At 45.8% G+C, this 26902-nt stretch overlaps 5 protein-coding genes and 1 long non-coding RNA gene across 8 annotated transcripts; 3 read left to right on the top strand and 3 right to left on the bottom strand.

Annotated features, from left to right (window-relative positions):
• The first annotated feature begins 2975 nt into the window (after positions 1–2975).
• Positions 2976–3896, top strand: Lsm3 (uncharacterized). Its single transcript, XM_071787450.1, has 3 exons — positions 2976–3180; positions 3261–3368; positions 3475–3896. The coding sequence occupies exons 1-3, from the start codon at positions 3160–3162 to the stop codon at positions 3640–3642; spliced, it is 297 nt and encodes a 98-aa protein (XP_071643551.1). The 5' UTR covers positions 2976–3159; the 3' UTR covers positions 3643–3896.
• A 73-nt stretch (positions 3897–3969) lies between these two features.
• On the bottom strand, positions 3970–4904 carry LOC139818641 (sperm flagellar protein 1). Its single transcript, XM_071787451.1, has 3 exons — positions 4793–4904; positions 4366–4647; positions 3970–4282 (listed from the first exon to the last, which is right to left on the bottom strand). Exons 1-3 carry the CDS (start codon positions 4902–4904, stop codon positions 3993–3995), a joined length of 684 nt encoding a protein of 227 aa, XP_071643552.1. The 3' UTR covers positions 3970–3992.
• Mfs3 (major facilitator superfamily transporter 3) lies at positions 4550–9913 on the top strand. 3 transcript variants are annotated; one of them, XM_071787447.1, is made up of 10 exons: positions 4550–5002; positions 5095–5904; positions 7205–7452; positions 7591–7824; positions 7901–7988; positions 8229–8458; positions 8525–8665; positions 8735–8867; positions 9059–9300; positions 9475–9913. In XM_071787447.1, the coding sequence occupies exons 2-10, from the start codon at positions 5880–5882 to the stop codon at positions 9652–9654; spliced, it is 1521 nt and encodes a 506-aa protein (XP_071643548.1). In that variant the 5' UTR covers positions 4550–5002; positions 5095–5879; the 3' UTR covers positions 9655–9913. The 3 variants fall into 3 exon arrangements, with proteins under 3 accessions (XP_071643548.1, XP_071643547.1, XP_071643546.1); XM_071787446.1 differs by having other exon boundaries at positions 4550–5282; positions 5427–5904; XM_071787445.1 differs by lacking the exons at positions 4550–5002; positions 5095–5904 and adding an exon at positions 6091–6905.
• Positions 7137–8834, bottom strand: LOC139818642 (uncharacterized). Its single transcript, XR_011733467.1, has 3 exons — positions 8696–8834; positions 8266–8628; positions 7137–8075 (listed from the first exon to the last, which is right to left on the bottom strand). It is a non-coding gene; the product is annotated as an uncharacterized lncRNA (long non-coding RNA).
• On the bottom strand, positions 9418–12243 carry L(2)10685 (5-methylcytosine rRNA methyltransferase l(2)10685). Its single transcript, XM_071787448.1, has 9 exons — positions 12065–12243; positions 11628–11810; positions 11182–11551; positions 10913–11095; positions 10552–10838; positions 10365–10489; positions 10153–10290; positions 9926–10073; positions 9418–9628 (listed from the first exon to the last, which is right to left on the bottom strand). The coding sequence occupies exons 1-8, from the start codon at positions 12146–12148 to the stop codon at positions 9932–9934; spliced, it is 1512 nt and encodes a 503-aa protein (XP_071643549.1). The 5' UTR covers positions 12149–12243; the 3' UTR covers positions 9418–9628; positions 9926–9931.
• A 102-nt stretch (positions 12244–12345) lies between these two features.
• Positions 12346–14964, top strand: Crn (pre-mRNA splicing factor crn). Its single transcript, XM_071787444.1, has 2 exons — positions 12346–12473; positions 12537–14964. The coding sequence occupies exon 2, from the start codon at positions 12622–12624 to the stop codon at positions 14638–14640; it is 2019 nt and encodes a 672-aa protein (XP_071643545.1). The 5' UTR covers positions 12346–12473; positions 12537–12621; the 3' UTR covers positions 14641–14964.
• Positions 14965–26902: the final 11938 nt, after the last annotated feature.

The raw sequence follows: 26902 nt of genomic DNA, 5'->3' as shown, positions 1-26902 counted from the left end.
CTGGTTGTGCATTGTCGCTCTCATAAACAATGAGACATAATATAAGCCCATAGACTTGTATACATTAGTTATTCTGTTCTTACATCAGAAAAGAGACATTTAGACTATATGGGCTATCCCCATGGTCCTTCTTTTATCTGAATAAGAAAAAAAAAAGAGACATTTTAGTGTTTAGTGCAACATGGCGACCATAAGTAAAGTTATATCTTTTTGCAAAGGTATTATGCTCGATCCAACTGGCCAAATTTTATTGATCACAAAACGCTACGTTTCGACCGCAGATTTCGGTCCTTTTCAAGCGTATAGAAACAACTCATTAGTGGATCTATTCTGTAAAGGCCGAAGCACAGACTTTTGTACAACACAAGAGGTGCTTTGGCTTTAATTCTTAATAGTTTCATTGTCATTATATTTTCCCACGCTCTGACGTATGAATAACAGCGTGATTACGAGGGAGGCAATAGACGCGTTCAGCAGACACAACTGTTGAGTTCGTCTTATCAACACTCTGCGTCGATTGGTTGGTTCTAAAAGTAAGAGCCAATCATGTTCGACCGCTACTGAGCGGCTTGGTTTGCTGAACGCGACCAATGTGGGGAGCAACATCCGCGCGGCGCGGCGCGCTCGGAATACCTACTGCCACCTCCTCGCTCATCATGCTTTGCTGATACATCAGGAGTAAATTTCCGTGGTTTCACACCGCGAAATTTACTCCTGATGTATCAGCAAAGCATGATGAGCGAGGAGGTGGCAGTAGGTATTCCGAGCGCGCCGCGCCACGCGGGTGTTGCCGCCCCACATTGCCTCCTCGTAATCACGCTGTTATTGGTTAGAGCGTGGGAGCCTACTGCCCCTCCTATGCATACCTGCCAGCGCTCTGATTGGCCGTAGGCTGGGCATCCTCGTCGCGTGCCCGGCGCGCCGTTCCAATGGCGATGGGTACTAGTGGGGGTTGGCGTGCCGCTGCTCGAATATCTACTAAAACCTCCTCGCTCAACATGCTTCCCGCGTAACAGGAGCGATTTCTGAGGAATTACAGACGACTCCAAACTCGAGATTCTCGCTTTCCTCATATAACCTAGAATTCTTTTCATAATTTTTATGATCTTTCAAGCGTCTTAACGAATGCATAATACATTCTTCGCTATTACTTATTAATAATTTAATATTAATATGTGTTTATTAAATTAGTAATGTAATTATATTAATTACTTTTTCTTAAATGTATGTATGAATAAACTGCGAATGCATCAGTGCTCGTGCTTGTTGCCGCGGAAAAGTAAATGCTCTAAAATGCGACAAACGACACGGATATATCTCGAGAAATACGTTTATTTTAACATTGTAACGTATTCTTTAATGCGAGGCATGCTCTCTCGAACAATATTAGACACTAAAAAGTTTTTAAATGCTGCTGCATAATTAGACAACGAGAAAAAGGTATAGCCGCGAATGCCGACGGGCGGCGTTGGACGACAAATTCGGAGCTTCGAAATACGATAACTAAATGAATCGCAAAAAATACATTTATTTTAACATTGTAACGTATTCTTTAATACGAGGCATGCTCTCTCGAATGTGATTAGACGATAAATAATTATAAAATGCTGCTGCATAACGTTAGACAACAGAAAAAAGGTAGCGGCGATTGCCGACGGGCAGCGTTGGACAACAAAGTCGGAGCTTCGAAATACGATAACTAAATGAATCGCGAGAAATACGTTTGTTTTAATATTGTTATGTATTCTTTAATGCGAGGCATGCTCTCTCAAATGTGATTAAACGATAAATAATTATAAAATGCTGCTGCATAATGTTAGACAACAGAAAAAAGGTAGCGGCGAATGCCGACGGGCAGCGTTGGTCGACAAAGTCGGAGCTTCGAAATACGATACCTAAATGAATCGCGAGAAATACGTTTGTTTTAATATTGTTATGTATTCTTTAATGCGAGGCATGCTCTCTCGAATGTGATTAGACGATGAATAATTATAAAATGCTGCTGCATAATGCTAGCCAACGAGAAAAAGGTATTAGCTGCGAATGCCGACGGGCAGCGTTGGACGACAAAGTCGGAGCTTCGAAATACGATAACTAAATAATGAATCGCGAGAAATACATTTGTTTTAATATTGTTATGTATTCTTTAATGCGAGGCATGCTCTCTCGAATGTGATTAGACGATAATAATTATTAAATTAATTTGGTGCCAACTTCAAAAATAGAAAAAAATTCTTAAAAGTATTATTAATTTAGTGCCGACTTCAAATCATTGGAAATTTAGTTTACCCCTTTATTTATTGTTTATTATAAATAAGTCACTATTCCTTTAGTTAGAGATTATATAGTTTATTTTATATTTACTTGAAAGTTATATTAACCCGGAAGCGGGCGCCTGGAATAATTTTTATACCCCAATGTCAAATAAATTAAGCTAACGTTACAATTTCAATATATTTTAATATATACTCGCACATATTGTTTTCAAATACTAATAAATTATAGAACAATCAAATATACAATATGTAACTGATAATAATGACTTTTAATTGGGGTGTAAAAACCACTTCAGGTAATTATTTATGCAAAAAAAAATCAGGCATTTCGATGTCATCATGAGGACTTCGCATTTCACCGCCATCTGTCCTAACAAATCAGCAATATCAAAATGACACCATGGACATAAAAATTATTTAGATCACAAATCGAGTGTTTGGAGCATAATCGAACGAGCGTTTGATTGGTCGCGCCATGTTTTTGATACGGCTTTCGATGCATCGAATGAAGCGCGGAATACTTTACGGAAGCTTATCTAAACAGCTGTTTTGATATATTTTTCGCAATAATGCTTAACAATGCGTGCAAAACGTGCAAAAAATGCCAATTAATTCCATACATATATATATATTTAACTTTGCAAATTCCTGTTGCGCCTGCTTTCATCACACACTAGTGTGACTAGTGAACGCAATCAGTTATCTTCTGTTCGTTCTGTTCCCATGGCGGTAGCCGGTAACCTCTGACACATGCAACTACGTGATATTTGAATTTCGCAGTTCTCGCATATTTATTCGCGACCATTTCTTGTCTAGTCGCTGACTAACTTGCGTTAATCGCACAGCGTTACGCTATTTTTACGAGGAATTCAACAAACACGAGATGGTTGAGGAATCGGAACAGGTGAGTTACGAGCTGCTCGGCGTAGTTCGATGTAAATACTGCGGTCCGTATAATCTCTCGGATGTGTGCCCCAAAAACAGTTACCGCCGATCGACGTGAAGGAGCCGCTGGACCTCATAAAGCTGAGCCTGGAGGAGCGGATCTACGTGAAGATGAGGAACGAGAGAGAACTCCGTGGAAAATTGCACGTAAGAAACTTTTTCCGTTGCTCCGTCTATTTAGAGCTGCAGCGATGCAAGCGATTCAAAATACAAGCGAAAGTCTCCGAATTCTTACGTCTCAACGCAATTACAGGCCTTCGATCAGCATCTGAACATGGTGTTGGGTGACGTGGAGGAGATTATAAACATAGTGGAGATCGACGAGGAGACGTATGAGGAGATCTACCGTCAGAAGAAGAGGACCATCCAGATGCTGTTCGTGCGTGGCGACGGTGTCATCCTAGTATCTCCGCCTACGTAAAATCGCCGCGACATTCCGTACAGCGTCTCGTGTGTGTGCGAAGCTATAAATATTTTCTGCGTAATTTATAATTCTGTTTCATTGATGTCCGAAAGATTTATACAGTACTGGGCACCTGAAAGATCCAAGAAAGATTTTGTGGCAGTGCTCTATTTCTGTATTACACTATACATATTACAACACGCTGTAATCGCATGTGTAATTGTAAGATGAATGGCCCAACTAGATGATAATAAAAAGTGTATTCTTTTGTACGTGGTATGTACATGTGTAAAAAAAACACGAACACGCTATGCGTCGTGTAATAGCTACAATCGGGAGAGCGCGCGACGCCGGTTTCTCGACCAGGTTTATTGCGACAGTTTGGTGGTGACGCGCGGTTTCGAGATTCCGCTGCCGATAACGTGAGGACGCGGGGTAGCGACGTTCCGTTCGACGGGCGGCCTTGTGATCTGCGTCGTGAGGTCATCGATGCGTTGGTCCTTCAGCTTCATTATGCTTTCCAGGTGCGAGATCTTCTGCTGCAACGTGGAGATCGTGTCGTTTTTCTCCTGCAGCTCCTGCTTCAGGCGAGTGAAAATGTGCCGGGGGACAGTCTTGTTCGCTATCTCGTCAGGATTTAGCACGGACTTTACCGCCTCTATATTATTGTGCGTAAGTAATTCGGGAGAAAATGATTGAGGCGGAATCCAAAAATAATTTGTTACAGTTCAGTATAGCCACCTTTGCTGTCCTCGTGGCCGAAGTACAGGGACTCTCTGTCGGCGTTGGAGTCCTTCAGGATCTTGACTCGTAGATCGGCGAGGACTTTCTCGATGACGCCCGGCTGGGAACTCGCCAGCTGACCAATCGCCTCCTTACCCAGCCTCATATCGATCTTCGACAATACCTTGCGATTCAACGTGCTCCAGTTGTCGATCTTCTTCGCGACGCTGTTGCCGGCGACGTAATTGTGCACGTCCACGTGTTTAGGATAGTAGCGTTTCAACAGCTCCGCCATCAACACTGGAGAGTTCGATCATAGCGAATTAAATTTTCTGCAGCGTTATTCCTGAAGGCATTTGTATCCCGGAAGATCGGTCGATCTTTCGCGGAAGAAGAATCGACAAATGAATTTATATGAGAAGATCATGGGATTTCGCTCGTTTACCTCCGTCAGAAAAGTCTCTGGCTATGTTTCTTTTGGGCCTGGAAAACTTGATTTGATCGATCCAGTCGTAGATCTCGTCGAGATGATCACCGGTCTCCGAGTTCGCGCTCATGTTCACTGCGACGCTTTTGGCGGCCCGCACACTAACGAGATCATGAGCTCGTGTGGGGATAATGAAAGAACACGAGGGGAAGAAGGAGAGAGAGAGAAGTCTCTGTTACATATATATTAAAAATTTGCAAATGCGGTCGACATTTTTTTTCATCTAAACACACTCAATATTCACTCGAGCCTATCTTCAGGGTCTCTCGGATAAACAAATTCTGGCATTTGGCTTCAGAAAGTCCAGAAATATGATACGCGATACACATCAAGGAGAGTCACGACCGATGAAGTATCGGATAAAAATGAAAATCTCGAGTTTGGAGAGAGGATTTTCATTCATGAAACTTTCGGAAAGGTCAAGCGTGAACAGTCGCGTCATTCATGAGTAATCGTTATCGTTATATTCAAACTTCTTAATGATTACGTTTTTCGTAATTATTACTGTGATATTGCTTAATAGCTTAATTATTCCGTCATACAACTTGTCGATTGACAAAGCAGTTTTTAATTTTTTTTCCTTGCTCGCCAGATGCGGAGACGATCGCGGGTGATACGACACCGCGCTTTACCCTTTGCTCTTTCCGGCGCCGGCTGGCAATGTCAATGATCTGGGATCGAGAATACGAGGCATCGGCCTCTTCTCCTTTTCGCGTGTGGCCCTTCCCTCTCACGCACGCACGCACACGCGTGCGTGCGGCGGGCGTTTATAGAAGAGGCGCACGCTCCGGCATCCCTCCGGAGCCGCTCCAAGAATTTCACGGCTTTCCCGTGCCGCTTTACGTCAGTGGCACGCTGATCCCGCGACGAGCCGGAAGCGATCGGGTTGTCCCCAGAATAGGTCCGCTCGAGAGAAAATAAAACCTTTACGACGGTGTAAAATTGATTATTAGAGAAGCGTAATCAGTTATCTTTGTTGTACATTATTGTCGTCGGGATCCTCCGGATATTGAAGAGCACCATTGAAGATATTTCCATCGATACCATGGCCGTGGAAAATAACGCTAACGGTAAGCGACGATTCTTCTGTCGACTCTTCGAAAAATGAAGATTTTAATTCTACAATATTCTAAAATTTTGATTTAATTCTACAAATGTAATTTAAAATTATGAAACGTTAAAAGGAAAAATAATGAAAAAATTATTTAGAAGAGACATAAATATATCTTATATTATTAGTTTTTACTAATCGTATTTGCCAAATTATGTTTCTTAAACTCTACTTACATCGTATGTATAATAAATTGCATCACATTTAATTTCTTCAAAAAATATATAAGATAACTGATTTTAAGGACGCCTTTCGACCTTGACGCGTCCTCTACCCCAGATCGATATTCGGAAGCACCTAGAGTTTCAGCTAATTTTGTCGATTAAAAATAAAATTTTTCTGGATTGACATTTAACCGATCCGTGACATATATGTGTGCCGAAATATGATGACGCAACGCTGTGCAAGTACCGACAAGTGCTTTATCATATTTCTACGAATTTTCGTAATCTCGAAGGCGCAAAGAGATTCGCGGGATACGATTAAATTCAAATAAAATAAACTTATTAATTGCGCGAGGAAACATTGAACCGCGATCGTTACATCAAAACTACGGAATTGCATCAGGATGACATCGCATTCGAAGCGGGATGTCCCGCATGTCAGCGCAAACGCCGCAAACACATTCTCGTTCTTAAAATAATCTCGTGGGTACGCCTTCAAACATACGAAATCGATCTCGCGTCAAGCCAAACGCAAAAAATACATGGTATAAAATCAAAGAATATTCCGTTCGTGAATACGTATGAAAATGTTTTCAATTTAGAAAACTTATTTTCGAAGCTGTCGTTCTCTCCGCCGTAGAAAACAGTTCTCGTTCATATAAAAATATGTTAGTGTTTTGGTTCAAACAGTTGTACCATAATTCTGTCGTGGCGTTTCGACCGAGAGAGCATTTACGGCCCGGTTACTTTAGGCAGGCGACAAGTGCCATGTGCAACTCGTCACGTACTCGTGAAAGTAAGAGTTGAAAATTTGAAACGTGATTCACGAAGTATAATTGCTCGTCGTCGCGATCGAAGCGAACTTCTTGCGCGATAAACCAGATGATAAAGAAATAAGTTAAATTATTCGAATATCATTTAATTTTCGTTGCGAAAAAAATAAAATGAAAATTAAAAATCTGAAGCTTAGTTTCAGCAAAATATAAAAATATAATCTAATATTAAAATTAAAGAAATATGAAGATAATTGCCCTCCATCAATCTTGTATTTAAAAAACATCTGATTATAATATTATTTATTTTTTATTTTTATAGGAGAAAACCGAACGCTCTTTCGGTTTCGATACTTGATGGCCGTTATGGGATCAATTGGCCTCGCTATCCTTTATGGCTTTAAAGTCAATGCCAGCGTGGCTATCGTCGCTATGGTGAACCATACAGCTGTTAAATCATACACCAAATTATCCTCGTCGAACGACTCAGAAACTAACAATACCGCGCTAACGAGCACGAACATTTGCCAGTTTGATGATGCCTCAAACACCACGACGATCAAAGGCGAGGTGTGTGATGATATGTTATGTAAAGATTTATGCGCGTGTAATTTTCATAACGTAGCTTCAGCAAAAGACCTTAGAATTTTAATAAAAAGAAAAGAGAAAGAAAAATGCTAGCCAATATATATTACTGCATCTTTTCAGGACGGTCCGTTTGTATGGAACGAACTTATTCAGGGTCTCATTCTGTCTTCCTATTTCTGGGGCTACACGGTATCCATGTTACCGGGTGGAAGATTGGCGGAACTCTGGTCAGCTAAGTGGCTGATGAACGTATCGGTCCTGTTGAATGTCGCCGCGTCCATCCTGACGCCCGTCGCTGCGCGCATTCACTACTGGCTCTTCATAGCTATGAGATTTCTTCAAGGAATCGGTGGTGTTAGTAGCGCGACTTGTGTTATTCAACAGATATCACGTTCCAATACGATTGTAATTTTGAGCGCTTGAATTACAGGGTGTATCGTTCCCCGCTATGCACGTGATGATCGCAAAGTGGGCACCGCCGAATGAAAGAAGCGTCATCGCCTCGATCGTGTATGCAGGTAAGAAAAGGAAATTACAGAAGACGTTCATTTTTGCGAAGTTCCGGCAATATATTCCAGAATCTTTCATCGTGATTCTTTCGAGGTCTGTAATTACAAAGCGAAAATTGTAACGATAGCTGCGCTTCTTTCTCGATAAGGTTCTAATAAAAATCATAATATATATATCAGATACGTGGAACTTTTCGAATAAATGGTAAGTTTTACTGTCAGAAAGAGATTAAGTTGAGAAATTTTTAGGGACAGCACTTGGCACTGTGATTTCCATCTTACTGACCGGATTGCTGGCTGCGAATTTAGGATGGGAGTCCATCTTCTACGTTGAAGGCGTGCTTTGCCTAATTTGGTGCACTCTTTGGTGGCTGACGATAGCGGATTCCCCGGAAGAACAGACGAGATTCATCACTCAAGAGGAGAAGAGCTACATCGTCACGTCTTTGGGAGGACACAAAAAGAATATTCCCAAACGGGTACATTAAGAATTAAAGGTGTTAAATTAAAAAATTCTTTTTTTCTTTTATCCGCATTTATTGCAGGTTCCATGGCTGCAAGTATTTCGTTCCAAACCGTTCATGGCGATCCTGATCGCTCATTTCTGCAGCAATTTCGGCTGGTATATGCTGCTCATCGAACTGCCCACCTTTATGAATCAGATTCTTAAGTTTGATATGAGCTCGGTAAGCTCTAAGATTCGTTATAATACATACAATTTAACACATTTATAAGTTAATTTGCTCGTGCATCAGAATGCAGGTTTGTCATCCATCCCGTTTTTGGGCATGTGGCTCTTCACCATGATTCTCAGCAAATTATTAGCCATCCTGCAGGAAAAACGTCTAATCACAGTAACAATATCTAGAAAAATCGGCACTCTCTTTGGTATGTTTAACACTAAAAATCTAATTTTCAGAGATCTTTCAAAAAAAGATTAACTTTGATTTAGATATTTGCACTACATGTAGACAATATAACAGCGTAAATTTTTTAATATCTTATATAGCTCTAATATCTTATATACTTTTATTGTTTCTAAATGCACCTTTTCAAATGGAATTTCAAAACTGTTACAGCGTCGTTCGTACCCATGGTATGCTTAATACAGGTGTCGTACGTCGGGTGCGACCGCATGAAAGCAGTCGTGTTGATGACGATCGCGGTGACTTGTATCGGCGGAATGTATTGTGGTTTCCTGGCAAACCACATAGACATCGCACCGAACTTTGCCGGTAGCCTGGTAGCGATGACAAACTTCGTCGCCACCATACCCGGCTTTGTCGTGCCGATATTCGTGGGACAATTGACTCACGGAAACGTAAGTAACAAAGTAAAGGGATTTCTAAAGTTGCTGATTGGAAAGAGGACATTTGGACCAAATTATTTCCAAAGAAATATAGTCCTTTATTAAATGAACTCTTCTCTACTTCGCTGATTATGGCGATTACGCTGATTCGATCGGCGTACCTTGATTTTGTTTTATTATTTACAGCAAACCATAGAGGCGTGGAGGATTATATTCCTGGTAACGATCATTCTATATGTAATTGAGATATTGGTTTACACTATCTTTGGGAGCGGCAACGAACAACCATGGAATCAGATTGAAGGATCACCTGACGAGGAAGCGAACGACCAGACGCTACCTTTAAGAAGTAATAATACAAAATAGAAAATTATATCATGGTTTAATTTATGATTAATTATTCATGTTTCATGATGATTTTGTATGTATGTTATATTCTGCGTATTTTTACCACGATAGGGTAAGTTCATTAATATTTTACAGTTTTCCATATAGTTACATAAGATTATAAAAAAAGTGAAAGGTTTATTTCATTATATGTAAAATATATATTATTTATTCACATTACATAATAATTTAATAGTCTACAATAAAGTCAACAAAATCTCTAGATCTTAAATTATTTGCATACACTCACCTATCATTACCGCGTTCGTATTATTTTACAAAAGTACATGGGACCCCAATTATTACTGAGCGTAGGAATGGCGATATGGCCGTATTTTAGTCCAAAATTGCCGAATCTATAAAGACATCTCAATGGATCCAGCGCTTCCCTCATATCTCTGTCTCAGCGAATAGTGTCGTTAATATAAAATGACAGTCAGATAATAACGTATTGTCACATATACGAAAAATGCTTACTTTACAATCATAACAGAATTAGTTTCCTCCCAGGCTTTTTTCAGCGCCATGCCGACGACACCGTCGTTTTGAATGGGACTGAGAGAACACGTAGAATACACGACCGTTCCACCAACTGATATTATCTTCAACGCATTACTGTAACAGACAATTATTTGATAGAGAAGAATAACCAGACACATTTATAATAGAGTATCGAATTTCGTACGCACGTTAAAATGGCCGCTTGCAACTCCGGTATCTTTAATCTCTCCCGCACCCTTTGCGGCTTGAAGATATTGTTCTCTTCCGAATGCAAAACGTGCCTATCCGTGGTGCATGGCACATCCACCAATATCTGTGAAGAAATAACTGGTATAAGAATTTCTGCGAGAAAATAATAAATTTTCTGCGTATTACCTTGTTGAACATATCTTTGTCGTCGATAAATCTTGCATCTCGCTCTGTCACAAACAATCTGTTTTCCCACTGGCCGATGCCGGCTGTATATTCGTCTATGACTTTGCGGATCCTCTGCACTCGGGACTTTTGGACGTCATTAGCAACCATCATATGTGGCATAAGCGTCTGAAGAATGCTCAGAGTCTTTCCTCCTGGTGCCGCGCACATGTCTAGTACAACGTCACTAGGTTGCAAGTCTAAGGCCAACACTGGTAACACGGAGGCACCATCCAGAAGATAATAATCTATAAAACACAATCGTGATGTTCGTCAATCGAAATTAGGCAACGAAATTAGATTCTAGTTAAAGTTAACCAACCTAAGACGCCAGTTGATCCTTTCTTTGGGGATGGAAATCTGCTGTCGTTGTCTTCCTCAAACGTATAGATGTTGAGATACTCCGGAAACGTTAACACTACCTCCTTCTCAATGTTTACCGAAAATTCCGAGCCCTCTTTGTAATAGCCATAGTGCTGTGATTCCAATATCCAATCTTCCATGCCTGAAAAATAATATAAAAACGCATATTACAATAACATTTCTACGTCTGACATTTGTATTTTCAGATTCTTGCAGTATTGGAGTTACCCTTAAGTTTCGTGGCTGGTACAAATTCATATAATCCGCTCAAGTTGGCGTTGGGATGCACGATTCGATTTTCGTCCAAAGCAACTTCATTCAAATCTGATTCAATAGGTTTCATTTTTACAGGCTGCAACGGTTGATCCTCCGGCGCGATACCTCTCTCTTCATCATCGTCTGTACTTAGAGATGTAGGTGATGCATAATCTGTGGGATAATTTGACTGCACCGTTGATATCTCAGCGTCAGAAATCACAGACTCCATTCGACTTCTTCCTTGCTTTGCCTTTTTCCTCTTCTTATACATGGTTGGATTTTCGTCGATGTGTTCTTTGTAGGTTTCATAAATTGTTCTTAGATTCATGGCACCTTGGAACTGGAGGGAAAACCAAATGTCAGCAAAAATCGTAATATCTTCAATAATCCTTTACCATACAAGAAGACGAATATACCTCTAATTCTGACTTTATTCTGTCCATGTCGCTGAAGCTGTTCACCACAGCCATGTACTTGTGCTCTTCCGCTAGTAACGCAGTTTTTATATTTTCCCACGACTTTCCATAGACATTACCATAGAACTCGTCAAAGTGTTTCAGCGCCCTGCCCATATGCGTCTTTTTCCTTCTAACCACAGCCTAGGCAAAGAGGAAAAAAAAAGAATTAAATGAATGGATGTTGCATTCAAGAGCCTTACAAATGTTTATTCTGTATTTACAATTGGACAGCAATTAGTTATGATATTAAAAAAACTATATATATGAACAAATAAAAAAATAAACGAAATTACAGTAAAAAATAAGTAAAATTATAACAATCTATACAATAGATTTATTCATTAGAAAGATGCAATAGAGCATGAAAATTATGGAGCACAGTGTGAGACACTTACCCAGTGATCCGCTTTATGACCGTATCTGGCGATCTGCATCCTAGCCAGTTCTCTGCTCGCCAATTTATTAAACAAACGTGCCATTTTTTCATAGTAAACTTTACATCCGAGTATTTAAATTAACTCTCGCCGTAAGGTTCCATCCTAACCTCTCCTAACCACGCACGATTCTACCGAGCAAGGAAAAATATCAGCAGTGGGGAAGAGCGGCGGCGCGGCGTAACCGAACAACCAATCGCAAATCTTTCTCGACCTGCAGCGGCCAATCGGACTGCGCCTCAGATACATAAGCGACGAACGATCTACCAGAGTTTTTAGTCCTGGCTCGCGAGTCGTGAAACTCGGAGGGAAGGTGAATGTCTCGTCGGCGTCGTGCATGTTCGCCGTTTGCAACTTTGCGTGATTTCGAGTAAGTAATTTGCAGCGAGTGTGTCGAAATAGCGTATTCCGTGTTACAGCGAAATTATTACAGCTCGGTGTGAGAGGAGAAGGTTAAGGAAGGCCAAGGAGTCCGCGCGATATCGAGGAAAGGCACTCTTAACCTCCCCGGCCCGGCCATGGAGAAGTCGCAGAAGATGCCGAAGGTGGCGAAGGTGAAGAACAAGGCGCCCGCGGAGATACAGATCACCGCGGAGCAGCTGCTGCGCGAGGCGAAGGAGCGCGACCTCGAGATCCTGCCGCCGCCGCCGAAGCAGAAGATCTCGGATCCGCACGAGCTCGCGGACTACCAGCACCGCAAGCGCAAGGCGTTCGAGGACATCATCCGCAAGAACCGCATGATCATCACGAACTGGATGAAGTACGCGCAATGGGAGGAGAGCCAGAAGCAGATACAGCGGGCGAGGTCCATCTACGAGCGGGCGCTCGAGGTGGATCACCGCAACATCGCGCTCTGGCTCAAGTACACGGAGATGGAGATGCGCAATCGGCAGGTGAACCACGCCAGGAATCTCTGGGACCGTGCGGTCACCCTGCTGCCGCGCGCCAATCAATTCTGGTACAAGTACACCTACATGGAGGAGACCCTGGAGAACATCGCCGGGGCACGCCAGGTGTTCGAGCGGTGGATGCAGTGGGAACCGGACGAGCAGGCCTGGCAGACGTACATCAAGTTCGAGCTGCGATACAAGGAGATCGACCGGGCGCGACAGATCTACGAGCGCTTCGTCATGGTCCACCCGGACGTGAAGCACTGGATTAAGTACGCCCGCTTCGAGGAGTCGTACGGGTTCATCAAGGGTGCGCGCGCGGTTTACGAGCGCGCCGTTAATTTCTACGGCGACGAGAGCCTGGATGAGAAGCTGTTCCTGGCGTTCGCGAGATTCGAGGAGGGCCAACGGGAGCACGACCGGGCCCGCATAATCTACAAGTACGCGCTGGAGAACATCCCGAAGAGCAACACCCAGGAGATTTACAAGGCGTACACAATCCACGAGAAGAAGTACGGCGATCGCTCGGGTATCGAGGACGTGATAGTCAGCAAGCGGAAGCACCAGTACGAGCAGGAGATCAAGGAGAACCCCTCGAATTACGACGCGTGGTTCGACTATCTGAGACTGGTCGAATCGGAAGGTAACGTCGACGTGATCCGCGAGACGTACGAGCGAGCGATCGCCAACGTGCCGCCCACCAAGGAGAAGCAATTCTGGCGGAGGTACATCTACCTGTGGATCAAGTACGCTCTCTTCGAAGAGCTGGAGGCCAAGGACGTCGAGCGGTGCCGGCAGGTGTACAAGGTGTGCCTGGAGCTCATACCGCACAAGCGTTTCACCTTCTCGAAGATCTGGCTGCTTTACGCGTACTTCGAGATACGGCAGAAGGATTTGAGCAAGGCGAGAAAGACGCTGGGCCTGGCACTTGGTATATGCCCGACCGACAAGCTTTATCGGGGCTACATCGACCTTGAGATACAGCTGGTGGAGTTCGACCGGTGCCGCAAGCTGTATGAGAAGTTCATCGAGTTCGGGCCGGAGAACTGCACCACGTGGATGCGATTCGCCGAGTTGGAGACGCGACTGGGCGAGACAGATCGCGCCCGGTCGATATACGAGTTCGCTGTCGCGCGGCCGCGGCTGGACATGCCGGAGCTGCTGTGGAAGTCGTACATCGACTTCGAGATTGCCCAGGGCGAAACGGAGAACGCCCGGCAGCTGTTCGAGCGGTTGCTGGAGCGCACGTTGCACGTCAAGGTCTGGATAGCGTATGCGAAATTCGAGCTGCTGAATCCGCAGCTGGAGGACAGCCCCGACAACGTCATCTTGGCGAGGCGGATCTTCGAGCGCGGAAACGACGCCCTGAGATCCAACGGCGACACCGAGAGTCGGGTGTTACTGTTGGAAGCCTGGAAGGACTTCGAGAGCGAGAAAGGCACCCCCGAGACTCTCGCGAAGATCACGGAGAAGATGCCGCGCAGGGTGAAGAAGAAGAGGCGCGTCGTAGGCGAGGACGGCAGCGACGACGGCTGGGAGGAGGTCTTCGACTTCGTATTTCCAGAGGACGAGTCGCAGAGGCCGAACCTCAAGTTCCTGGCTTCCGCGAAGGCGTGGAAAAAGCAGACCGAGCAAGCTCAGTCTTGAGACGGTTAAATTCCGCTGTTACAAAAAAGAGCGAAGCGCAACAATTAAGACTTGTAGAAATTAAGACTTGAGATTAAGAGAATTCTCTAAGACTCCCCCGTGACTGCAAAAGTCGCGCATATTTTATATTTTATATTACTCTGGATAAATGAGAGAGCGTGACAAATAGGATTTTTTATCTTTATGTGTATATAAAACTGTGATATATTTTGCTATCGTGAGAAACATCTGTTTGTGTACATCACGTTTTATTATGGATGTAAATAGCTTGTGTGTGTATATATAAAATTTCATGTAATTTATAATAAATGTAAAATGTATATATATTGTTCGAAGACTCCTAGTCTTCATATTACGTTCAATCGCACTTTCGTTTTGCTTGCTACTTTAGCTAAATGAAATGATACATTATTCCTTTAAAATTTAATCAATTTAAGGATACAATAGTAAAAGATGCGAGAAATTTTACTATTATTCAGTTTGAGCACAATTTTTAGGATGCTACGGAAAATTTAACAATGGTTTTGAAGATCTTGATTTGATATCTATGAAAGAAATAAACATTGTGCATAGTGTATGCATATTGCAATCGTGTAATAGCTTTTGCGTACAGCTAATAATAATGGCGTTTCTGTCGTTCTTTAAGACCAGCTCAGTCATAAACTAATCAGAGCGTTAGCTCTAATATTAGACGTCAATCATGTTATACGCATGTGTTATCGTATCATGTTACAGTAATAATAAATAAGTAAAATGCATCTAATCCAGTTCAAAACTACTTTAGATTTCTGTAGGACTGTTTGCAAATATACGGTTTAAAGAAGTCAATTAATTAATTATTCAATTTTTCATTTTTTTTCTTTAATTCATTTATTTCAATTTACAGTTATCTGTTTACATTGGCTGCATTCCGATATTCACTGTCAGTACTGCAAATCTATATTTTACGTCCGTTTACTATAGATTTTCAGTACTGAAAGTTGCTGACAGTGAATTTTGGAATGCAGCCATTGTTACAATAATTTACAATTTACATTATTTTTGTTGACGGCTCAAAGTAATATAAAGTTACAGCTAGATGGCGCATGCTATCCGCAAGTCGTGTTTCCGCGACTCGAACGAAGTAGATTACCGCCGACAGATAACGCTACTGGTGCGCGTTTTAATTCATAGCGCGACAGTGCGACTTGCGATGCAATTCACCGTTAGTGTATCTGTGTATCTCAGTGCATCTGTATACGAGCGAGAGGGTGGAATAAAGAGGGATAGAAAGGATTACAGTGTGTGGTGAGTGGAGGGACGACCGGAGCGGAGCGGAGTGGAGCGGAGGAAGAGAAGGGCGTGAATCGCGCGAGCACGCAGGTAAGGAGAAACGAGCGAGCGCGAATCCATGAGTTACGGTACTACCCGTGCTACTCGCGTTGTTTTTGTTTATCATCCTTTCGATTCTCCGCGCGCGGCTCGCGTCGCGACGGAGACGCCGGCGCCGCCGCGTGTAGCGCATGGCGAGAGCGGCTGGCGCTTGTCCGCTCCAACGTTCCGCGTACTTTGAATACTCTTCGACTATACTCTTGCGCGCCACGTCCCCGATAGCTATATATTCTCGACAAATCGGATTCGCGACATATATCCTCGCGTTCCACGAAATGTCGAATTTAGGACGCCGAGGGGGGGGAAGGGAGGAAACGTAGCAGGAACAAGGTGGTTGCTCCCCCCCCCCCCCCGAAGGAGTTCGAAAGTCGATGCCACCGTACACGAAAAGCGAGCTCCGTTTCCTAGTTAGAGATCAGGTCGTTCACACCTGCGCACCGCGAGAGGCACCACACAATCCCGTCAACCGCCATTCATTATTCACAGACGCGCCTAAGATCTTCCCTTATCGGACTACCTCGAAAAGGCTATAAATAGCACGAATGACTCTCGAGTTTCTATTACAAGACTTCTCCTCCCCTCCCCCGCCTTCCTTTTCCCCCCTAAACGTCCCTTTCCCCCTAACCGTCCCTCCGCGCGCCGACCCCTCGAGTTTCAAATGGATTTCCACCGCGCTCGCGCGCGCGCGGCTCGACCTATCGTGACGAGCCAGGAAACAGAACAGGTAAATACGCCATCCGCGCGCGTTATCAAACGTCGACGGCGACGAGGAAGCGACGTATTTGTCGCGGCATGGTTCGCGCGCGCGGGCGAGCGAGTGAGCGCGCGGGCGGGACGTAAGGGTTAGGGGGGTGGAAGCATGGGGGCATAGGGGGGAGGGTGCGCAGAGCGAGGCCACACCACATCCGAGTGATCCCGAGTCTCCCTCCCGGGTGAGGAGGCGGGCGGGCGAGCGCGGAGAGCGCGCGGCATGTGAAACGTGGCTGTTTCGAAAGTCCCTGCGCGCGTTAGCGCGCCTATTTTAGACGCGCGGGGCGCTTTGTCGAGACGCGTCGCGCCGCGAGAGATCGAGCCCCGGTTTCTGTACTCGCCGACGGGCGAGAATGTCGGGTAGGGGGGGGGGAGGGAGGGATTATTACGCACGGATCGAAAACGAGGGGATTTCGTGTGCCCCGCTGGAGGATCCGCGCGGTACCGAGAATCTACCCAGACAGCACCGTGTCAAAAATCGGGGCGTAAGACGTTTTAAAGACGTCTTTGTGACGATTTTGGACAAGCGTGCTGTCTGGGTAAGAATCAATCTGGAATTAGATGTCGGAGGTCACAAATCGAGAAAAGAAAGTCAAATCATTCACACTTTGTCGAATACATGACATTGAGAATTTGTACCGAGATTATGGGGCTATAATCTCGTGGCGATCTCTCTCTCTCTCTCTCTCTCTCTCTCTCTCTCTCTCTCTCTCTCTCTCTCTTTCTCTCTCTCTCTCGCGACTTTCTTCTCGATTTCTTCGCCTGACCGAACCGATAACCCCGTAACCCTCGAAACGGCAGCCAGCGGTGAGAGTCTTCTCTTCGCTAGACTCGCCGACGACGCGCGACGGGAGGAGGCTGGAGGAGCGAGAGATGAGGAACGCGTCGTCCTCCTCTCCGCCTTCTCGAGATTTCGCCACCGTCGGCACGAAGAGGAAGACAAAACGGGGTACGCCCGGCACCCCGTCGTCGACACGCGAGAGACGTGTGCGTGTGACTTCCCTGAACCCTTCTCCTCGCTCCCCCACCCCCCCGTTCCCTCGATGAGTCTCGACGACCCGAATCGCCTCGACGGCGAGGCTGGTTTCGTGGATCTCTTCATGAGAGGCACGTCGTGCGCGATTTGTCGAGGGAGAGAGATAGGAGGAAGGGTGGAGGGGGGAGGGCACGGGGTGTGACGGGACTCGGGGGGTTCGTAAAGGCAATGCACTGTAAGGAGCTCACCAACGACCGTACCCTCCCTTTCTCCTTCTTGCCTCCTCCCCCCCTCTATGTCTCTCTCTCTCTTTCTGACTTCTCGGTCTCTCGCTCTCTCTCTCTCCTCTCGTCGCGCGACTTTCTCTCTGTCCCGCTCTTTGATTCCTCGTCTCTTCATCTCATTCTCTCTCGTCGCGCTTCTTCCCTCCTTTCTCTCTCCCCTCCGTCTCTCTTTCTCTCTCGGTGCCCTCTTTCCTCCCCTCCCCCTCGCTCTATCTTTCTCTTCCTCATTCTATGATTTCTTGTCGGTCCCTCTCGCTTTATCACCGCCTCCTCTTTTTCCCTCTCTCTCCGCCCCTATCTGTCTATCCTTCGGCTGTTCTGTGCCCCCCTTCTCTCTGTTCCCCTATCTCTTCCTTTCTCTGCCGCCCTCTCGTTCGAGGAGGGCGCGTTGGGGCGCGCTCCGCTACTTGCGCATCACTCGTGAATAACCGTCCCGACTCGAGCCGATCTTCGACTCGAGGGATCTCTCTCGCTCGGATGATCCAAGGCTCCTCTTTTTCTTTCTTTCTTCTTTTCAAGTCGATTTCTTTAGCCGCGATTTTAAAGTCGGGGAACGGGATCGGCCGATACGCCGATACGCTTTTAGAGCATTCCGCGTACACTTAAAATTAAGGTCAAGCGGAGTCGCTCTCGAGGGACCGACGAGACTAAATACTCATCCTTATCGCCGGAGAATCGCCGTGTCGCGTTTCGTCTACCGCGAACGACGGACGCGAATTATTATCGGTCGCTTCGCGATCCAAATTCATAATCGAAAGTGTTATGTGGAATCGCCGAGATTTCAGGTCGGCAGGCGAGAGAGTGCATCACGCGCATGTGCACGCGGAGCGGGACGTCCGGGGCCAAAGGACTCGGAAGTTACGACATCCGGCGCACAATGCCGCTTCCTGTCACTCCGCGACCTTTGATCTCCGTCTGTCCCACGTGCGATGCGATGCCACCTCGTTCACATGTACAATAACGCCGTATGACGAGGCGCCGCGGTAGCGAATTCCCGTGGCGATCGATGCGTGGCAGAAGGAAACGGAATTGCGATAATCGGATGAGAGACAACGTGCGTGCATATACGTAATTCGAAAGTTACGCAAGTCTTGAAAACTCCAGAAGCAGCCACGAGAACGCGAGATATTGTACACCTAGACAGAAAACGGAATGATACTTTTTGCGCGGTACTTTTTTTTATTAATGATTGTCGCTCCGCTCGAATAACGGTATTTAATCGAATAAACAACGGTATACAGAAAATGATCGGGAGGGGGTTTATCCACTGTTGATTCTCGAAAGTCTCGGGGCTTTTCATGCCCGCGCCCGCGGCGGGGTGGGGAAGAGACTTATTTCCACACGCGCCGCGCCGCTGATCCGATTTCAAAGGCGTCGACAATGGTTGATTGATTCCTTTGGATCTCGTCACGCGCGGTTCGCATGAGAAAGGCTTGGCGAGAGGACCGGGAATCCTGGGGCCCCTTATTTACCGTTGCCGGTAGGGTCCAATCCTCTGGGCACGTCACGTGCCGTGCCATGCCATACCATGCCATACCAATGCCATATACCGAGACGAGCCGAGAGTTGCGTACATACATACATTGCCGCCGTGCGTTGTCGGGGTCGTTGAACGAGCCAGGGGGTACTCACGACGACGAGGACGACAGTAACGACCGACCGAGCGCGAGCGAGCGCCAACCCACTTGCGCCGACCCTGGACGCGAGTCACGTGCGTACGTGTACATACAGAGACCGGCAATAATGCGACCCGGAGGGTGTGACCCGTTCCACATGTCCGACTCTCGCTCTCTCTCTCTCTCTCTCTCTCTTTCTCTCTCTTTCTCCTTTTTCGTGCTGAACTCGAAGAATACAGACGAGAAAGATTAAATCCCCCAAATTGACATCGTCTCGCGTTATACAAAACACTGGTATATCATCGGCTAGATTTATCCTAAGTTTGTTGATTCTCATGTTTTCTGTGTCTAGCCAGGGCACGTATTATAGAACTTTTTGGAATGGATTCCGATCGGAATTGTTATTAGGTATTTCCTAGATTTTTATTGTGTTTTCTATGGAAAACGGAATAACTCCGAGATCGGAATCAATTTCGAAAAGTTTCGTAATACGTGCCCAGGTTGACAATATACGATTAAAGATCGAAACATTCGTGTATTATCGTTTTTATTTGTTAAAACAAAAATTCAAGATATCTTATCGAAGAGAGAAATCATGAGTCCTCAAATAATTCGAGATAAAGAGAGAAAATGATATCTCGCATCATTATGAAAACGGCACCCTTTCCGATCATTTTCGGGTAAAAGCACGTCTCGCTCGACCGTCCCTCGTCCTCTTCCTCGTTTTTCGAATACCCGGAATTATTCTCTGCATCTCGCTCCTCTCTCCTTCTCTCTCTCTCTCTCTCTCTCTCTCTCTCTCTCTCTCCTCTCAACGATATACGAGGACGAAAGTAGGTAGGTAGGTAGGTAGGTGGGCAGACGGAAGTCAGTTTAACGGTATCACCCGAGAGAGCTCAGTCCGTCTTCGATCCTTGGCGCGTGAAATGGGGTTCGACGAAATTCTAAGATCTCTCGCGCGATGCTGCGTACTCTTTCCCAGGGTATCACACCCTACATAAATGAAAGATCGTAGTTTTCTTCATTCTTTTTATTGGGATAACCGTTCCTGAGTTGGATCGCGGTACTATATGCTTCTCGAAACTTTCTAACTCTTTCAATTCTTTAGCTCTATGTAATCAACCTCTTATAAGCCGAGTTATATATCTTTAACCCTACCGCAGTTCATCGCTGGTCAATTTAATATTCTTCGCGGTAAGAGAAACGCTCCAAAGAAAAAAGAGTCCAAGAGAGCAGTTGTCGGTAACTAATTACGCGCCTAACAATCGCGTTCATGCTCCCATTAGCGCTATCCCTCTCCTACCATTGTGATTGCATCAAGGAGCCTTCTTTCATTTTAATCATTATTCTTCGTTTATCTCTATTTGACGTCCTCTCTTCTGCCTCCTTCTATTATCCGGATTTGGATCGTACAGTAGACGAGGTCTTATTAAGATTCCTCCGCAAAGAGGTCAGTTGACTTTCAAGGGGGCGATTGTGCCCCCATCCGGATGGGGTTGTCGGCGAACAATGATCGTCGGGAAGGAGGACGTTGACCCTTACGGCGCTCCCACACAGCATTACGTCAGACCGCGTCCGCCTGTCTCGTCCTCACGGGTGTTTTACGGGCACTTCAAGCACCGGGTTGCACCTTGCGGAGATTATCATCTCCGGTATTCGAACCTCTTCGAAAAGGGAAAACAGCGGAGGAAAGAAAAAATACGCCGTATTCCTACTGAGAGTTTTTCCCCCGCAAGCTATTATCTCTTTCGTTGCATCGTAGCATGTATGTACACGCGTTGTTAAATTTGAAAATACGATTGCAAGTCTCCATGGGCATTCGATATTTAAAATGTTCGATGCTTAGCTCCCTCAAAAATCAAGTTCCTCAGATTACAGAGACCGTTAAATTTGGTATGTCTGGCATGCAAGAGGCGATGATCTAAACGCGTTATTTAAACGTAACATGCGCATCAAGGAACTATCACCTTTATTTAAAGGCGTTTAGGGTGATAATGGGAAGATAAGTATACGCTTTCGTGTCGCCGTATTATCGCATGACGAAAATTCCAATATAAGCTTTTTATCTTCTGTTTTCCGAAGGATTCTCATTTATATTCGTTGCCTTTTCCCAAACGTTTATTTTCCTAAAAATTTATTAAAAGATTATATATGTAAAAATTTTATATACAAATATTATTACACGCTTATCGATATCGCCATTATCGAGAAAAAAATATCTAGCGGAATGCGTCTTATGTGAAATACGGCACGTGCCAATTAGAAATCATTTTCGAGTCGGACTCGATTCACCTTCGACTTCTCTCTTTTCCTTCTCCGCTTGAAGAGAGTATCCGCGCATAATTACGGGGTTCCGCACATTATTCGGTGGATCAAGGGAAACGCCATGGAGGCACAGCTGCAGCAACCTGTTGCAACCACCCCGAATACTGGGCCGTAGCCAGCGGGAGGCGTCTGACTGGTCCGAAACTGGGAGGGAAGCTTGGGCGAGCTCGCTTCGCGATGGACCGAATAGCGAACCGGATAGCGAATAATGAGCGCGTGCTCATTCGGTAAATTCGCGCAGGTGCGATTTGAACCTCGTATAGTCGCGCACATTCCGTTTTGCGAAAAACCTTTCGGGCATGATAAACTCGATGTGATTACCATAATGGAACTTTTTCAAGATTTCCACGAGATAAAATCCGACAAAAAATTCACCCAAGTTATCGATACCCGTTTTTACGTAATTGACATTCTTTAAACAAGCACATTGATGCTTTGTCACATTTCTTACAATTTTGTACTATAATTTTAGTGACTTTACAAATACCGTGACTCAGCTTTGCGACGTGGTAAACATCCACGATAGATTCGATTAGCCGAAGTAATTCCGTGATCTGATAATCCCCATGCAGGCGGGTCGTTCTCTTTGAATCAAGATGGAATGGACTGCGTTACCTGTCTACCTGGCGACCCGACAATCCGCAGAGGGATGAAAGGGCGAGACGGTGCGGGGAAAAGAGAGAAGAATGAGGGAGAGAGGAAGGGAAGGGGGAACATGAACAAAGGGCGTATTCACGCGTCAAAAGTCACCACAGCGTGACGGTAGGGTGGTCCATGAAGAGAAACCTGCGGGACCTACTTCGGCATTTCAGCGCCACGAGCACTTGTCGCACGGCTGGTTGTTTGTTCGCCCGACAAAATGGGCGACGCTCTTTTTCAGGGATTACCTACGCGACCGGTGCCTGTATCAGAGACACATATTTGACTTTCCAATCATTCGGTTATTTTTAAATGGCATGCAATAGCGCGCCAGCGTTATAACGTTGGGATTACACACGGTATCCTTCGATTATCTGATTTCGATCACTTTTATTTATTGACAGAGCGATAGTGATAAAGCGTGATAGTGTGATATCAACGGTAGCCGAATGACTAATAAAATTCCAATCTAAGGATTAATATACGAACAATTGGAAGACACAGAACCAACAATTGGAAGATACAGATACCGACATTGCGTTGCCGCTGCGAGCGGAGATTCTTTCTTTTTTCTTTCTTTTTTTTTATCAGACTCCAGCCCGTGAGCGGCTCGGTCGAAAAGTCAACGCGCGCGGTTACGGCCTGGGCCTTTCGAAATACCAAAAAGGCAGGGCGCGCTCGGAGGAGCGCGTGCGAGAAAAAGTCGGCTCTTTAGTAGGTCAACGCCGATGTTGTTCCTTCCCTTCGTCAGGATTACGTCACCCGTGTGCCTCTCCGTCTCTCCCGCCGCCCCCCGTCCCCCTCCGACTCGCGCCCGCACGCCAACGCTCGTTCGCTCGCTCTCTCGCTCGCTGGTACACGTGAAGATATGTCGTGTGTGCGCGCACATGTGCGCGTAATGCGTACACGCATAGCCGTCTACCAGGTTTACACGCGCGATACATATGTGTGTGTGTGTGCTACAGCCGTGCGCACTTGACCACCCACCCGTCCACCCACTTAGGAAACTAGGAGTCGTTTTATCACGTCAGGTATATGGCCGATCTTCGTTGGAGCCGTTGCCCGGAGGAGGGGAATCTTTATGATCGCGAACTTCGTGACTTCGCTCGAAGAGACCCTTTCGGAAAGGAGGAATGTCGCGCAGTAACTTCGCTCGCGATGCAAACATTTTTTTCCTTTGCTGATCGCCGTCGTATAATTTTGGTGATATAATCAATCGTGAATTTTTCATGTTTAACGTAGAAATTTAAATGGCGATCGGAGGAAGGAATTTTTCTGCACGTCACTCCGGGATCGGTAAGCTCACGAGGGGTTTACGAGCGCGTACACGACTATCGCGTTAGAGGGAGGAGACGTGGGGAGGGAAGGAAGGCTATGCGGGTCGGGGTCGAGTCATGCATATCGATGTGCCGACGTGCATGAATTTTTCATACTCTCCTACGATTTTGAAAGCCGCTCGCTCGCTCGCTTGTAAATCCATAAGCCCGCCACTCGGCCGCGAGCGCGATGTTGAGAAGAAGTCGCCGAGGGGCGATACTCGATACAATCTTACGTAAAATTAAAGATAAAATTTTTCGTTTAACGTACAAGTGTGGAGTCTGATGGATGTCAACGGAATAAAACAATAGCAAATTAAAGATTCGTAGGCGTTGAATGTTAAAGTTACAACTTTGATTCGATTAATTTTTAAAATTAATTTTATTTTTTAAGAAACATACGAATGAGGGAAAATTGATAATATTGATGTATACACAAATTGTGGACTCAAAAACGTTTAGGAATTAGTCTCGTAAATTTGACTCAAAATCCAATCGAGTGATAACTGATAATTTTTGAGAACCGAAGGGATATCTTAAAAATAAGTTTCAAGCGGAAATCCGGGAGTATCCGGGATACTTCATCTAGAGTCTACGACTCTGCGGGGTTAACGCTTGAGAGATACCGCCTACGTGGTGCGTCCTTTCCACCGATCGCAGCCAGCACGGTGTCGTCCATTGATAGTTCCCGATAGAGAAAAAAAATGCGCTCGCTCGTGGGGCTCGCGCCACGCAAGAGAAAATGGAAAGGAGAATGAAAGGAGACGTTGGCGGAAAAGACGGTGGAAGGGGCGAGCGGGGGGGGGAGGGAACGGGCGAGGGGCCGAGGGGCGGGGGAGGGGGAGGGAGGGAGGGCGAATGAGGGAAGCGAGGAGTGAAAGATATTGGTAATCGAGGAATCCGGGAACTCAGAACCGTTCGAACGGTTGCCGCTGCCGCAGACGCAAGGTCGTTGTCCTTGGGGGATCAACGACCCCTCGACGAGAGGGTGCCGTGGTGGGGGTATCGCGTTCGTTCGCGCTCGCCTCCCCGACGCCGCCGCCGACGTCTGGACATAAGGGCGCCCCCAGGTTGTGCTGTGTTAGAGCCGGGGTTAGAGCCGGCCGATACAGAGCCGCCAAGGTGGTCTGAGTTAACGATTAACCCCGGCTCGATGACTCTTCGTTTCCCCTTTCAGATTCCGAGTATGCGGAAATGTAGATTCGCTTTATCTATTGATAGCGTATCGGCGGTTAATTAGTTGAGAGTTGACACACGCTACCTTTCTAGATTTCGGTACGATTCGCGGGATACAGGAGAGAAAAATAGAATTGAGCCAACGTTAACGTACACATACATTGGAAATATTAGATTATAATTCATCGATTATAATTCTTTGATAGAGACTTTTAGGAGCTATTCAAAATTTTCTGACTATTCCTGAAATTTCCCGCAAGAATATTTTCCCTATAGTAGCGACAAGACGACAATAATTTTCGACTTGTCTTTGGCCTCAATCTATAAGACGGGACTTAAAAATATGACGAACTTTTGTCGCACGTAAGAATTTAAATGCCGGTAGATGGTATCAGTAGAAAGAGACGAGACTTGTGAAACACTCTGTAAAGCGCATAATCGCCGTTGGGTGCGAGACTGGCCCTTAGAGATCAAGAATAAGGATACGATCGGTTACGTACACTAAACAGAAGAGGGGTCAAGGGGAGCAGGAAAAAGAGTTAAAAGACAGCTCAAGGGGATAGCAAGTCCGGGTGGTATGAAAGGACCGGGGAAGGGGGAGAGAGAGGGAATAAAGGAGGGTTGGAAAGTTTTATCTTCGGGCCAGAGAATACGACGTAACCACCTGTTGGGGTGGTGGCGGCGGCGGCTCGGCTCTTCTTCGTGACTGTTTATTTTCGGCCGCGAGTTAATTTCGAATATCCTGCGGCCTCTCTCGGCGAGTTGATAGCGCGCGCGGGAATGTAGGCCCTCTCGCAGAAGGGGGCGGAACAGGGGAGAAGGGGTGATGAAGTACAAATAGCGAGAATAGAATACACGCAAGACGAGGCGCGGGTACAGAGCGTTCGAGAAATCTACGTCGTCTCTCGGCTTAGCTTTGACGAATTTGGAGAAGAGTCACCATAGAAGAGGGTCACCGTATCCTGAAACGAATAGAATAATTTTAATAACAATACGGTAGGAAAGAAGTGTCATTCTGATTCAAATCCGAGATGTTCCGGTGGGGGAGTTCGGTATTATCTCGATTCGATCACATCGACACACAGAATCCCCCTTCCCCCTCTCCCTCCGATATGTCGACGCCACGCGAGAGAAGGCACGCGGGGCGGTTCGCCGACGTCCTTTCGCGTTCTCGCCGGAAGGACTCGCCGGTGTTACGCTCGACGAAGGCGCGTGAGAGCGCAGGACGAGCGAGCGAGCAGGGGGAGAGCATAGCACGGGCGTGGATCCTGAGCTGGACACGGAACGCGGTAAGCGCTGAGCGGAGCAGAGCAGAGCAGAGCAGGGCAGGCCAGGCCAGGGAGCAATGTCCCTTCGGAGTCATCCCCTTCCTCGCTATCGCGTGTATACCCGCGACGCGAGGTATGCATGCCGTTACTCGCCTCCGCGCGCGTGTTTTCTCTCTCTCTCTTTATCTTTCTCGACGCGGCGCTTGCTCGCTTTTTATGGAAGAGCCGTAAGTCGGGATCTTCCACGAGAGGCTTTCCCGAAAGAGAAAGAGAAAGAGAGAGAGAGAGAGAGAGTTTCCCGCAGCTTCGACTAATCCCCTACCCCGCGCCGATCGTGCACGTGTATATGGAACGAGCCAGTTGGAGATTTTCGTTCGTTAGCCGTAATTAGGTAGGGTGGCAAAAGACAATAATAGGATTGCATATAATTATAATTTTCCGAAGACAAAGGAATACGTATATATCAATATTATTTATTATCAATTTCTTAGTTATCGTTCAAATTGAAATAAGAGGAACGAATATTTACTATAGGTTTTCC

The sequence above is a fragment of the Temnothorax longispinosus genome, chromosome 9 (assembly GCF_030848805.1).
Source record: "Temnothorax longispinosus isolate EJ_2023e chromosome 9, Tlon_JGU_v1, whole genome shotgun sequence".
Classification (NCBI taxonomy): domain Eukaryota; kingdom Metazoa; phylum Arthropoda; class Insecta; order Hymenoptera; family Formicidae; genus Temnothorax; species Temnothorax longispinosus.
The sequence above is the reverse complement of the archived record's forward strand: the minus strand, read 5'-3'. Positions and strand labels throughout refer to the sequence as shown.

What these genes read in the sequence shown, in the direction of transcription:
- Lsm3 (XM_071787450.1), top strand. Translation starts at nt 3,160, where the DNA reads ATGGTTGAGGAATCGGAACAG. An exon ending in TGGTTGAGGAATCGGAACAG is followed by an intron (nt 3,181 to 3,260) that starts GTGAGTTACGAG and finishes CCCCAAAAACAG; the next exon opens with TTACCGCCGATCGACGTGAA. An exon ending in AACTCCGTGGAAAATTGCAC is followed by an intron (nt 3,369 to 3,474) that starts GTAAGAAACTTT and finishes ACGCAATTACAG; the next exon opens with GCCTTCGATCAGCATCTGAA.
- LOC139818641 (XM_071787451.1), bottom strand. Translation starts at nt 4,904, where the DNA reads ATGAGCGCGAACTCGGAGACCGGTGATCATCTCGACGAGATCTACGAC. An exon ending in CAGAGACTTTTCTGACGGAG is followed by an intron (nt 4,648 to 4,792) that starts GTAAACGAGCGA and finishes CGAACTCTCCAG; the next exon opens with TGTTGATGGCGGAGCTGTTG. An exon ending in CGGCCACGAGGACAGCAAAG is followed by an intron (nt 4,283 to 4,365) that starts GTGGCTATACTG and finishes ACAATAATATAG; the next exon opens with AGGCGGTAAAGTCCGTGCTA.
- Mfs3 (XM_071787445.1), top strand. Translation starts at nt 6,776, where the DNA reads ATGTTAGTGTTTTGGTTCAAACAGTTGTACCATAATTCTGTCGTGGCG. An exon ending in CTCGTCACGTACTCGTGAAA is followed by an intron (nt 6,906 to 7,204) that starts GTAAGAGTTGAA and finishes TTATTTTTATAG; the next exon opens with GAGAAAACCGAACGCTCTTT. An exon ending in TTCTTCAAGGAATCGGTGGT is followed by an intron (nt 7,825 to 7,900) that starts GTTAGTAGCGCG and finishes CTTGAATTACAG; the next exon opens with GGTGTATCGTTCCCCGCTAT.
- Crn (XM_071787444.1), top strand. Translation starts at nt 12,622, where the DNA reads ATGGAGAAGTCGCAGAAGATGCCGAAGGTGGCGAAGGTGAAGAACAAG.